Source organism: Diadema antillarum, unplaced genomic scaffold (assembly GCF_040938485.1).
Source record: "Diadema antillarum isolate AM-2024a unplaced genomic scaffold, OU_Dant_1.0 scf00000231, whole genome shotgun sequence".
Classification (NCBI taxonomy): Eukaryota; Metazoa; Echinodermata; class Echinoidea; order Diadematoida; family Diadematidae; genus Diadema; species Diadema antillarum.
The window spans coordinates 646,980-661,778 of NW_027271120.1; the positions used below are offsets into that span (position 1 = coordinate 646,980).

The window sequence follows — 14,799 nt, forward strand, 5'->3', positions numbered from 1 at the left end:
CGTTGGCTTGATCGGTGGCATGGCCTGGTCTGGCAAAGGCCCCCAGTTAACCCCCTTTATCCCAGCATCAGCAAGTCTGTATAACTTAACTCATTTTTGCTCAGGTAGGTGCCGTTGGAATGCTTCAGTTCTGATGGGATGCAATATGTAGTCTCCACTTGTTATCATAAGTTAGCTTGCACACAAGGGGTTTTAAACATATAAATGGTATGTGTGTGTGTGTGCGTGCTGTTTGTGTGTTAATGTTTTGTGTTAGCTTTGGTATGTATGCATATGTTACCTTTATTCAGTATTAGCATATTTTCTCAATTGAATATTATAGCTTTGGATAAGGCACTTCTACTAATAGATGAAATAAGCCTAATAAAAGTAGTATTTTGAGTTTAAATGAAGGTTGTGTACCCCCAACAGCTGTATGAAATCAGGAATCTTAAGGCACCAGATATGTGGAACCTGAACAAAAATGGGCAAATGAAAAATTGCAAACTGTGATCACGTCATTACAGAATGATGCTCAGTGCAAGTGAGGGATAACTACATGCAAATGCTCTCAGTTTTATAATGCAAACCTTCTGTAAACTTTTCAATTTGCTAATTGAATGTTTCCCGGTATGTCTTTTGTAAGACACGGCAAATGTTCAGCTCACTTTATTTTGATTTCACTTATGTTTTCTTCAATGTTGATGGGTTCAAATCATCAAGGCATAATTCAATTCCTGAATTATCTTATGTTGCATTTTTTTTTCTCTGCCATAGTGACATTATAATGGTATAACAGGTTGAAAGTCATGTGTATATTTTATATATGTTTGTGTATTCATCGGGGCTCAACATGAATGGAAAGCCTCTTTGGAAATTTGTCGGCCCAACATCAACTCGTAGCCCTGGTTCAGTGGGCCACCACTCATGTTGATTCCTGTATACACACATACACACACAGTATGTATATGATAAGAAGCAGTCAGAGGTTGACAAACTTTCAGTAGGAATGAAATCCCGCACCATGCTGGGAGGGCTTTGGCTGCTGAAGCAGTTGATGCGAGAGGAGGCGCGTGTGAGGTTACGTGTCGTTTCGTAAGCTGAAGAAACAAAAAAGAAACAAAAAAGAAACAAAAAAGCAGGGCAGGTCAGTGCTTAAGTCGTGTGATCTCACAGTCCCTGGAATAATCCTGCCCACCCCTCATTGAAATTCAGATTGTATGCTTGAAGGGAAAAAGGGGGAAAACCATTCGTAGTAGTAGGAAGTAGGCATTCCAGGCAAACAATATGTGTCAGGAAATCCCCTCTCCTCCCATTGGTTGACGCATTCCGCTGACGATATTATTCTGTGCGAAATCTTGATTTCTTGGAGCGCACGGACCAGATGATTGCATGATTGGCCTTGGAAATAAGTTCACCAATTTTTGTCATTTCTAATATGACTGCTTATTATACAATTTTGTCCTCTCTGTAGCTTTTCATCATGCTTTTGCACCCTTTGCTGGTTAAGAAATCAAAGAGAACTGATGAATTCATGATGTGAGGGGATCAGAAGGCGAATGACTTGTGTGCGTATGAAATCTACTGAACAAGTGTGTGATAGATTCCTACTCGACGGTGATATTTCATCCAGCCTTACTGGAAAAAATGAACCGAAGCTGAGATGCTATCTTTTAACTCTCGAGTCTTGATTTGTCAAGAGAAGTGATCACCTCTACGAGCAAATTTTTTTTTTGTGAACCATACCCCGGCTTTCATCCATTCGTCTTTCACCTTTCACTTCCCTCATCAGCACTTCAACCCATACAGAGGGGGAAACATTAATTTCTAATATCTATCTCCTGATCAGACTCATTCTACCTTAATGTTGAGAATGACATACTCCATACATTCCCTGCACTTACATCTCTCCCCTCCCCCTCTCTCACTCCTCCCCCCCCCCCCTTCTCTCTCTCTCTCTGTATTGCAGAGTTTATTTTTGAGAATACTCATAATATGAGTGGCTTGTGCCCACTTATTAGCTTATGAGCTTTCTGCATCTGTCATGGTTATGTATTTATTGGCCGATGCGGGCAGGGCTCGTATTTCATGCGGCAGTGTATATGCGTGATCTAATTTTGATTTCTGAAAGGGTAATTTTTCTTCCCTCTCCTAAAATCCTTACTTTATTGACTCTGTCCCAGATCAATGTGCCCCTTGCACTGCAGTCGGTGCGGCCGAGCTAGTCTGGTGGTACGAACCCTGTCGTTCTTATCCGCACGCTCGTAAAGACTTGGAGCAAGACTAATTGACATTGATTAACACACTTATAAATGCGGCCAAAAGAAAAATTGTCACTGCACTGTAGTCTAACGAGTGGCGGCAGTCAAGTCGGGCTCAATCGCCAGGCAGAGTTTGAAGTTGAAGAACTACTGTATGTGGTCACTCGAAGCACTTTGGCAAAGGGTCTGCACCCCTCAAGACTTCTCATATTACCATTGTTCAAATGAATAATCTAATTTACCAGCCATTTTAATTCAGTCAATTACATCTGTCTCTTCACGTATGTACGTATGCATGTATGTACAGTGTATGTATGTATGTCTGTGTGTTTTTCTGTCCTCGCTCCTTCCTCACCATTTCTCATTGTCTCTCTCCCTCTCGTTCTCTCTCATCTCTCCCTCTCTTTCAATCTTTTTCTCTCTCTTCCCATTTTCTATATTGCTGCCCACCATCGCTATCTCATATCTCATAACAAGTGCATACACCACGAGTGTGTGCATATTCCTTTTCTTCCACCTCCCCCTTTACGTCCCCCTCTGTCTGTCTGTCTGTCTGTCTGTCTGTCTGTCTGTCTGTCTGTCACTCTTCCTTGCTAACTCTTCCCCTCTCTTGTTTCTTCAACTCTGTATTGGCATTTTACCCCCTCCTGAAAAGGTAGAGACGATTTATTCTACCAATTTTCACGCAAGACAAAGATTGTGTGTTTGTGAAACCCAATACGCCAGTAATGTTTTCTCCCAATTAGGGGAGAGCTTCACATTTGCTCGGACATTTTTTTTTTGCTGTTAACCCCTTCGGGCCGCACCACCAAACGCTGTCGACGTCCCTCCCTACCCCATCGTCGGTTCTCGTGACGTGAGATTGTCAATTGTAGATGGCTCCCCATCAGTTCGGTGTGTGCGATGCGAGTCCCGAAAAAATGACTGATCGTAATCCTTCTCGATCAAGTTGTTTTTTTCAACAAACACAAAGAAACCTGTGCAGAATCTGTGGCATCAATATTTTTCTGACGAGTTGGCTATCCGATTGTCATCGGGGGGATGTTGTTGTCTCATGCAGAATAGTTAGCGATGTCGACAGTCAGAGCTTTGCAGGAGATGGCCGTGGCTTCAGAGTAGATTGCAATTACATTTATGCTGCCAGCAATCTTATCTACTATACATCTCCAGGAAGTCACGATGAACAAATGCTCAGATCCGTCCCCGCGAGTCGCGGATGAAATATTTAGGCCCGATGCGGAGTCACACAATGCCCCGTGAACGACATCTCGTGTAGCGCATTGTTTGTCCAGCGGACAGAAGTACGGGAGGATGACAAGTCGTGTTGTGAGCAGAGAAATAGGAATGCAAAATCACACAGAGATTATACCATGGGAGTTGCATTATGAGGTATTATTGCGGCGATGCAAAAAAAAAAAAATGGGACCTCATTACGCATGCAGCAGGCTGGAGTACATGTTGAGGTCAAGTATTGTAGACATCAGACAACAAAATGCATTTGGTCAGGTTATTGCTAGGCCATACACACAGACACACACAGACACACACAGACACACAAAACAAGCAAAAGAGATTGATGGTACTTTTACAGTGGTCAAATTCTGGAATGTTAAATCTAGCCTTCCATATGTGTCTTCTTGGAAAGAAGAGGGAGAGAGAAAGTCCAACAACAACAACAACAACAACAATTGGACACGTATCAAATTGTAACAACCCTTTTCCTACCAACTGTACACAGTCCGGGGCCCCAGGTTTAGCAGCCTGACTTTGTGACATGTGGTTGTGAGATGGGGGCTGGGAGAGGGAAGGGTGTGCACTTCCTTTAAAACATCTCCTTTTTTTTTTTTTGTTCCCATCTTAAAATGCCCATGCCTTACTGTGACACTCCGAGGTAATTGCATTAAATGCCAAAGTGGTCAGATGAGCTTTGGCCACTTATTCAAGGGGCAGGATGGACATGGGACATTTCCCCTGCCTTTAATATGCACACACACACACACACATACACACACATGGGAATTCCCCCCCCCCCCCCTTAAGTTTGGTTTAGTTTATTGGTTTTAATGGGATATTTGATAGAGGTTGGTCAGGGGGAAAGTCTTAGGGGAGAAAATAGTGGGTTTCCAATAAATTGAATTAGAGCTTGAAGTCCATATTCTTTAATCCAGTTTTTCTTTTTCATCATCCAGTGCATTCTTTGGCTTAAATTTTGAAGCCTACCAACTTTGACCTAACCAGCAATGCCATCAAAATCAGTCCCACTTTTTTGACTTATACACTTAAGATGGTCAGGTAAAAATTAGAATCACTACCTGCATTTTACCACAAAGTGCAATACATTTGTATAGGTGTGTCTCTCAAATTTCCCTTTTTTTATACTTGGACCACTCACACCATCTTCTATTTTCCACCTGGAAAACAAAAAACAAAAAGAAAGAAAGAAAGAAAAGAATATCGATGATTCAGAGCTCGTGTTCATGCTTCTGATGGCCTTCAATAAAAATGTAATTGATGCAGTTTGTCACCAATATTGCTATGGATGGTTGTCACGTGTATTATAAGTATGCATCCATCAGTGATGATAGTAGTTCATTGGGAGAAAAACAAAACTAAGAATTAAGTCCAAGTAGGTGTTGTGGTTGATAGATAGAGCAGATATTCAATTTATAACTACAACGTAGTACCAGACATACTGTAAATGCAAAAATGTTCACATAATTTGAGCTACTCTTGTCTAGTGCAAATTCTAAAACCCATGAAAATATCTTCACAATTTTTTCTGCAAATTTTGAATGGGTTGACAGTTGCACAGTGCGAATTCAAGAGCCTGCGAATACGTTTGTAAGTTGAGCAGCACGAAAAATTAATTGCATGAAAACATTGATCAACGTTTACAGCAGTACTCTCATTTCTAGTCCATTATCGTAAAATGTTGCACCAGATTGCGTCAGGGCACTGTTTCATGAAAGTTGTCAGCGCTGACAAGTTGTCAGTCTCTGGCAATTTCAGAAAAATCCTTGGTTTTGACTGGCCGAGAAGTTCAGGTCACTGACTGTTACTATGGTGATTGTCAGAAAAAGAGTAACTTTCATGAAACAGTGCCATGATGAACTGAAATTTGAGGAATTCTTTCCTGTCTGATGGCTATACTTTTTCGAATTTGAGCTTCAGAACCTATTGACATAAATATACCTGACAGGGCTTGCAGATTAAGGGTACTGGTTGTGATACATATAACAAAGTATCTGACATAAGAAAAAAAAGGGGGGGTTCTTAATAAAAAACAGAACAAATGCTGCAGCAGCTTGCCTTATTTATTGTAAGGAAATGAAAAGTGGTAACATGAATTTGCAGTCATATCTTTACAAGCTGTTATCATTTGCAATAGAAGGCTACAATGCATTCTCTTTTTGTCATGTTTATCTTGCAGATTGAAAATGAACATTTTAAAGGACATAAAAATATATTAAAAACCCAGAGCATAAAGAGTTTGAGTGATAGACCTCTAAATCTAGTGCTGTCAACCTCATGGGTTTTATTGGTCTCACATCTTGGCCATGGATGGCCAGCAAGCTAGGTTTCCGTGTAGAACATTAAATGACAGGTAGAATGGGCATGGAGATTTTGATATTGTAGTTTCTTCTCATCTATTTTCCTTTCTGAAAGAGAAGCAAAAAAAAAACCAAAACAAACAAAAAGCACGTGAGATAAGAGAGAGTGACCACGTCAAAAAAAGATAGATTGAAATGATCCACAATGCTGAAAGATGCAGTCAGTGTATAGAAATAAATGACAGAATGTATGAATATATATACATATGATATATATTTATGTGGATATAGGTATATTGCGGTGCATACAGTTTGGTTATACTCAACAGATAAGATACATAATTGTGTTGTTACATGTCACAGAGAAAAAAAAATTGCGTGCAGGAGGAGTAATATATATGAATAAATTGATGTCATCAGTTACAAGATTAATAAAAAAGATAGCGTATCACCTAAAAAATAGATATGATAGATAGATTAAAGATAGATAAATTTATCATTAGTTACAAGATGAATAAAAAAGTTGGTGTATTACCTCAAAAGAATAGATACGATAGATAGATGGATTAAAGATAGATAGATTTTTGTGTCAGTGTGTGTGTGTGTGTGTGTGTGTGTGTGTGTGTGTGTGTTACAGAGAGAGAAGATGAACCAGGAGATAGAATGGTAAGGAAAGTAAGGAAGGGAAAGAGTGTCGAGAAGATGACTGAATAATTAAAGAGAGCAAGGTGACTTGATGAATAGAGATATAGCGTATAAATAACCCTTTTTAACGATACTGTATCTTTTTCTCTCCCCCTTTTCACTGTTTTGCCGCAGCATATTAATCACCTATTTGATGTGAGGATTGTTTGGCAGAAGGACAGCATTCCAACTATATATGGCACAGATGTTGATATATAGATATTTTAGGATGACACCTTTAATCAGTTGCCACATCTTAGGCAGTGAGTTTTGACTTTAGATAGACAAAGACTTTTCCCCCCTTGTGTCTGGCTTGTTTACTACAGTTTGTAAATCTTATGTCTATCAACATTGCCACCTACCTAAAAGGTTCATTAAACACTCCTTTGCTTGTTTATGTGAGCAGCGCAGATTTGAATAGTAATACCTAGCACTCCGCAGGGGTCGCACTTAACTTTTTTTTTAACTAGCCAGGCGGACTACTTAGAATCAATTTTGACACTGAAGCAATATTTTGGCTAGCCAGACGGACTAGTAACTTCAGAATTTTATGATTTTTAGCTAGTCCGACGTGATTTTGGGTGGCCCATGGCCAGCGGACCATCGCCAATTTCGAACCCTGTAGAGGTGTATAGAGACATTTTGTGTGTGTGTGTGTTTTTTTTATTGTTTATATTTCTTTGAATATGAACGATTCATCATTGAGTCTGGGTTCAAATCTGTGGAGTAGAAAAAAAGTGTACACCCTTTCTGAGAGCAGTAAATATTTGATTAGAAAATCTTGATTAAAACATTTGACTTTGCTGTAGGTTTGTTTATTACTTTATTAATTGTACACATCTGTTTCTTTAGGAAGATATTGTTGAGTGTTTGGTCACTGTGCGGTATAATCATGCTCAAAGTGATAGAAAAAGAACTATACTGAAGCAGATGAAATTTTGATAATGGGGTTATCACTGTCATTGCATCTGTGAACAAACACCACTATGCTGATATACCATTTGTTTGGTGCTTTATTCTAACATTGCTGTCGTTAGAGATTATAAAATGGGTTCAAGAATGTAGCCAATAGGAAGCGCTGAAATGAGTCACACGTGCTTCCTTTATTCTAGTCCCATTGCACTGCGTGTTAAATCCTATTGCCGATCGTCTGTGCGCGCGGCGGCTCCTTTGAATTGCATGCATACGCGCTACCTGTCAATCCTGTAAACAACTTCTAGTTCGGGCTTGCGCTGCCGGCCGGCGGCCGGCCTTTCTTCCCTTGTGTATAACATGTGTGGCGTACGTATACTCTTATATACGTACACTTTGTACAGTATAGTACAGTACAGTAGACCAAGCGTTGTGGGACCGGACGCGTACATGGAGTCACTTTGAAGGGCAAATCCAACGATTTAGCAGGTTAATTCTCACACTGTTTTCAGAGTATGTTGTCTAGTAGGCCTATATGAGGAGTCTATATATCAAGTCTTTAAGGTAAAGGGTGCATATTCTATGTAAAATAAGTGAGTTTTCATGCGGGAACTTAAATGTCCGGAAACCCAACCCCCCATCATACTTATACTGTATGTGCGGGATTTCCGAGTGCGACGTGCGTAATAAATGTTTGGGACGAACATCTTCGGACGTCATGACCCACAAAGGTACGTGAAAAACACTGAAAAATGCTGTTAGTTTTCGAATTTTCGACCCATTTTATAAAACAAATGATGCACAGGATTATTTCGTGGCGTTAGTGGAGGCGTAGCTCACTCTCGGGTATTTACAATGTAGTGCAACATGCACTCGGCTTCGCCTCGTGCATGTTTCACAATTGTAAATACCCTCGAGTGCACTATACGCCTACACTAACGCACTCTATCCTGTGCATCATTTGTATACAATAGTTTGATAAATTTAGTAATCCACAGATTTGTCCCTTTTTAAAGCATCCAGCCATCAGCTTTACCGGTATCCTTTACCTTTAATGTTTGTACAATGCCAGTGATACTGGTAACAATTTGAGCCATCATGCATCACAGTTTTGTTTTGTTTTTCTCTCTCTTTTTTTTTTTTTTTTTGGGGGGGGGGATAAACCGGGAAACATTGCAAAAATTGTGCCTTGATTAAGACTAATGGCAAATACAGAAGTTCAAGTTCATCATGTGCAGCCCCACACCTGAGATTTGCAGTCTGTGGTTAATCAAGGGATGATAAGTTTCACAGGCCTATCTCATCAGCGTTGTGCTGCCAAGCGAAGACACTGCGCACCTCAGCCCGTAATCAAGACCAGAAAATATTTGTGTCGTTATTCACACATTGTGCGAAGTGTGAATATGTGATATTTCATTCTACTTTTTTTCTTCTTCTTCGCTTTTTTTTTTGTATCTGAATGCTCTGATTAACATGTTCATTATGAGAAAATCCACATTTTCTCATGTGTTTCACAATGCCTATACTACATATTTCTCATGTATATTAACAGTTTTTTCTGGTCCATCCAGAGGGGAAAAGAAAAAACAGAAACAAACGGACAAACAAACAAAAAACCACAATATATTGGTATGCATGGTTGTGTGTATCTATCTCAAGATATACCGTGTACATGCTCATAGGGAGTAAAAAAAAAAAAATGAATTAATGTTGGGAAATGTGTAGCAGCCATTGGCTAATAAAAAGTTGAATTACTTCATGGGTATTCAATGGTGCTAATTATTATTATTTTTTTTTTGCATTGCACTGAAGTAACCCTCAATCTGCATTCAGGATTGGGTTTTGTGTGTGTGTGTCTGTGTGTGTGTGTGTGTGTGTGTGTGTGTGTGTGTGTGTGTGTGTGTGTGTCATGTAGATGTAGTTTACCATGTGATTGCCATTTTGATGTCTCCTTCAAGAGCATCTGTATCTGTGCATCAACAGTTTTATTGTCGTTGTTGTTTCAAGACAGTGATTTTAGAGCTTATCTCATTCAAAACAGAAGGGAAAAAGCCAGTGCACTTACACTTCCAGCTCAAATCACCGGTAATGTTTTATTTTACCCTCCATGTTTTGTTTTGTTTTTTCCTTTATGCCACCATACATTTCACTGTCATGCCAAGATACATTTCACTGTCATGCCAAGATACATTTCACTGTCATGCCAAGATTAGATTGCTAGGGATGATTGCAGCATACTGTGATATCAAGCATGGAAGTCAGAGAACATTAGCCGGAGTTTTTGATGAGCATCAAACTCATCATCATATGCGATTGTATTGCCGTTTCTCATCGCTGCACACTTCATGTTTGAATGTGTGCTTCTGCCAGCGGCCTGGCTCACTCTGTGCGCAATTTGACCATGACTTGTGAATGTACAGCTGCGGCTCGCCGGGGCCCGCAACTAATTTCAGATAAATGATCCCATCAGAATGCAATCTTTGCTGCATGAGGGCTCCAGCCATATGCTGCCCTTCACTTTGTCCATTTCCCTTTATTCAAAGCCCCCCCCCCCAAACACACACACACACACACACACACACACACACACACACACACACACACACAATATATATATATATCTCTCTTGTGCTTTCTCTCTCACAAAATAACAAACACAAACACCCCCCCCCCCCCCCCCCCAAACACTCATACACACCCTAATTTGATTTTTACAGTTCCGGAAGCGGTCGAGTGTACAAACCGCTAATCCAGGCTGGACTACTTGTATTATGAATACATTACACTGTTCAAAATTTTATTCCACACTTGCTATCAAGTGATCTGCCTCTATTCTCCACATATTTTTTTTTTTTAATGTCATCACCACAGAGTTTTACTGAGGCTCTGTTCTTTTTTTTTTCCTCTCTCTCTCTACATGATTTACTGTGTTACTATGGTAATATAACAATAACTGGAAGAACGATAGTGGAATTCAGTAAAAATACTGTATGTATTTCCATGTATAAAGGTAAACTGCTTGATATTTGCATCATGTGAATGATGATGTCATAGGTCAAAGGTCATGTGATTGAGGTCAGAGACAAATTCTCATTTCATGAAGTGATTCGCAGCTATTCAAAAACAATAAGTGAGTCTGTATTAAATAAGGTAGATTAATGCACTTCTGTTAGTCAATTTTGGGATTAATGTCGAATGAAAGAGACAAAGAAATCAAACTCTGAAATGGTGAGTATCAGGATTTAAAGGTCATGATTCAAATTCATGAATATTTTACCACATATAGAGTGGATTGACATGAAACTCGAGAGTCACAAAATATACATCGATGTAACATTTTCTTGTGCAATGGAAAGAAAGATGGATGTGAGGCAGAATGCTTTTTATTTTCAGTGTGGTTTACATGCAGCAGTTGTTTTGGATGGAATATTGATGTACAGTTGAACCTCTATTATCCGGCCTCCCTTTATCCGGATCTCTCTATTATACGGATGCAATCTCACCGTGATTTTTTTTTTTTTTTAAATAATTACGGGAGGAAAGGGGGATTCCCAACTCCTTGAGAACTCCTACACAAACAAACATGAATTACATATTACTTCCAACATGATTAACATACATTACATCAAATTTCCTTCCAAATTGCTTACCCTCAGACATTTTAACATCCCCTAACATCCCCAAATGTAACAATGAATAGGTTGCAGTATACACATTACTACATGTGGTACTACAATGGGCTACATCAGTACATGTGTATGTATATGTACATGTATAAAGCATTGAGTCTCCCGTATCCGGCCAAATCCCTTATCCGGATGAGCCCCGGTCCCGACTTGTCCAGATACGAGAGGTTCAACTGTATTGATGTATAAAGAGTGGGAGAGAAAGAAAAAGTAGAGGGAGAGAGAGAGAAGACCATTGCAGAGCTACATTTGTATGTGAACTCTATGAACTTTTGTAGACCTGTAGGGACTTTTATGGAATTATGTTGACCTTATTCAACCTTCTTGGACCTTTTTGGTCCTCTGTAGACCTTCGTGCCGACCACAGGATGTAGTTGGGATAAAGAGGATAAGAAATGGACAGTAACTACTGAGAAATGCGTAATCTGGGGGGATAGTGTGTCTGTGTGTATCGCTCAAGTCTGTTGTCATTCTGCTATCTAGGGCGGATATGAAGCTTGTTGTGTGTCATTCCTATGGTTACATAATGTATGAACTGTGAGAAAAAGAAACGCAGAGAGAGAGAGAGTAAGAGAAAGAGATTGATATGTATGTTGTATACGCCATATTTAGCGAGTCTGATATATCGCCAATTTTGACTTCACGGCGATTTCGCAAGTGGTTAAATTTGGGATCATGGAGTGCAGTACTGAATGGAGAAATGTCACATTCGTGTTGGGATCAGAGTCAATATTTTTGTGTGTCTTTAAATTTGCGAATATCATGTGACTCTCAAAATTTGTGAAAATAAAAATCTCATGAGATATTTGGCATATACAGTAGACCTTTGCAGACCTCTGTGGACCGTTAATTGACCTTCGTAGACCTTCGTAGACCTTCATAGATCTGGGTAGACCTTTGTAGGAATTTTTTGTTTACCATATGGACCTTTTTTGCCGACTGTATGGTGTAACTGGGACAAATAGCATTGGTAATGAACAGTGATTGCTGAGAAATACTTAATTTTAGGAAATAGTGGGTGTATCATGTGAATCAGCTCGTCACTCTGCTATCTAGGGTGGATATGAAGTCACCTTGTTTGTCATGCTGATGGTTATATAACATATAAACAGCTGAAGAGCAAAAAGGAAAGAGGAGGGTCGGTATAGACCTCTAAAGACCTTTGTAAACCTTTGTATGCATTTGTTGGTCTTTGCTCACCACAGTGGACTTTCGTGTTGACCACTAGGTGTAATTGGGACAAATAGCAATGGTAATGGACAGTAATTACTGAGAAATACTTAATTTTAGGGGATAGTGGGTGTATCATGTGAATCAGCTCATCAGTATGCTATCTAGGGTGGATATGAAGTCACCTTGTTTGTCATGCTGATGGTTATATAACATATAAACAGCTGAAGAGAAAAAGGAGAGAGAGGGGGGTCGGTGTAGACCTCTATAGACCTTTGTTGACCTGTGTAGACGTCTATAGACATTTGTTGGTCTTTTGCTCGCCACTGTGGACCTTCATGCTGACTGCATGTTGTAATTGGGACCAATAGGATTGCTAATGAACAGTTATTACTGAAAAATGTGTAATTTTTTGGGAAGGTAGGTGTGTGTATCACGCAAGTCAGTTTGTCATTTCGTTATCTAGGGTGGATATGAAGTTATGTTGTTTGTCATGCTGATGGTTATGCAACACATAAACAGCTGAAGAAAGAACAGAAGAGAAGGCAGTTGGTGTAGACCTCTATAGACCTTTGTAAACCTTTGAAGACCTTTGTAAACCTTTCAAGACCTCTGTAGGCAATTGTATGCATTTGTTGGTCTTTGCTCACCACTATGGACCTTCGTGCTGACCACTAGATGTAATTGGGACATATAGGATTGCTAATGAACAGTAATTACTGAAAAATGCGTAATTTGTAGAGAAAGTTGGTGTGTGTATCACGCGAGTCAGTTTGACATTTTGCTATCTCGGGCGGATATGAAGTTATGTTGTATGTCATCCCTATGTTATGTCTGCTTCCATGGACAGAACAGATACCAGGAGGTCATACATGTAGTTGAAAAAGAAAAGAAGGTTGATGCCAAGGGACATGCTTGGATTGAACATGGTATGAATTGCGCGGTTCACCCCACTGTCCACTTTACCCCCTGTGGGAAAAAAAAAATATATATATATTGATGTACAATGTATATTACCCCATGTTTGTCATGACTAATAGCCACTAGCAAAAACAATCTTTGTGCAACTGTCATTCCAATTGACGTACTTACACGAAGTGATCCGCCCCCCTCCCCCGCTTGTCTTGCCTTCACATTTATCTTCCATCTTTCTCGTCCCCACCCTACCAGTCATCATCGCCCCTCCCCCTCCCCCCTTAGGGCACATGATGGCCCCAATAAAGAGATAGAGACAGGAGGTTGGATAGAGAGAGTGAGAGGTGATTCATACCTGGAAAAAGGATCTTGTTCGCAAACATGTTCTGGACTGTGTCGTCTGTGCAATTTTCGATGAACAAGTTATACACATCAGTCGGGGCATTAGTAAGAATTATCCAAACAAAGTACAGCCTTCAAAACAGCCCAACACGTTCAAGGCAAAAAAACCAAGGGTATTCGGACCATTTCGAAAGCACTTAGTTCGAGCAATTATACTAATCTCCAAACAAAATAATGTGTGTTGTTTAATTAATGAAATGATGAAGCAGGTCCTTGCGTTTGAGAAATTACCCTTATTTTAGAGTTCATATGTGGAATAAATGTAATTAAAACCATTAAATATCGCCTGGTTACCATCACGACATGAAAGTGCTAATGACCAGTCATTATACTTTATACATTATACTTATACTCATAAACAAATTATGTGTCAGGCAAAATAGATGTGTGGTCATGTGTAAGCTCTCAACCAATCGTAGGACTGGGATCTGCCTTGTCATTTTATGAAATTACATAGTGTTCAGACATTGAGTCTCCAACTGCCGTCTGCTACTGACTACATAGCAGCTGTCTCAAGACACCACAGTATCTGTCAAACACGCAACTCTTGTACGCTTGAATGCTAGAGTAGTAACACTGATTACCAGGTTATGCTCAGCTCCACCTTCTCCCTCATGTTTAAGAAGTGGAACTATTATGATAACAAACCCACAAACTCAGAATCAGGTAAAACTTTAATTGGTTGGACGTGATCTGCCAGGTGCCCGAAAAAGGGAAATATGATAGAAAATATGTGATTAAAAAGTTTACACTGGACTTTAAAAATGTATTCTCAATGCGATTAGGAGGTGAAGAAGAAAAGGGGAGAGAAATGGAATTCATACTGATGACCCATCATGAAATGATAATGATACTACTACTACTACTACTACTACTACTACTACTACTACTACTACTACTACTACTACTACTACTACTAATAATAATAATAATAATAATAATAATAATAATAATAATAATAATAATAATAATAATAATAATAATAATAATGATAATAATAATAATAATGATAGTGATAATGATGATAACAATGACAGCACTTATATAGTGCTTAATACAGGCATTTCTAAGTGCATTAATCTAAGACAAAAATAAGATAAGATGCAGAATATAAATACTAATGTTGTTATATATGACAAAACTAAAATACAATTGACGAAATAAATGAGTTTTAAGCATTGATTTAAAGATACTTACACTTTTAATATTTTGAATGTTAAAGGGGAGTTTGTTCCTGAT

At 39.2% G+C, this 14,799-nt stretch overlaps 1 protein-coding gene across 1 annotated transcript in view; it reads left to right on the top strand.

Annotated features, from left to right (window-relative positions):
* Positions 1 to 988: 988 nt before the first annotated feature.
* LOC139724823 (syntaxin-binding protein 5-like) overlaps positions 989 to 14,799 on the top strand; it is a 91,130-nt gene continuing 77,319 nt past the window's right edge. Inside the window, exon 1 of the mRNA XM_071635948.1 lies at positions 989 to 1,074. Within this exon, the coding sequence (XP_071492049.1) occupies positions 989 to 1,074 (86 nt within the window). The remainder of the gene's footprint in view (positions 1,075 to 14,799) is intronic.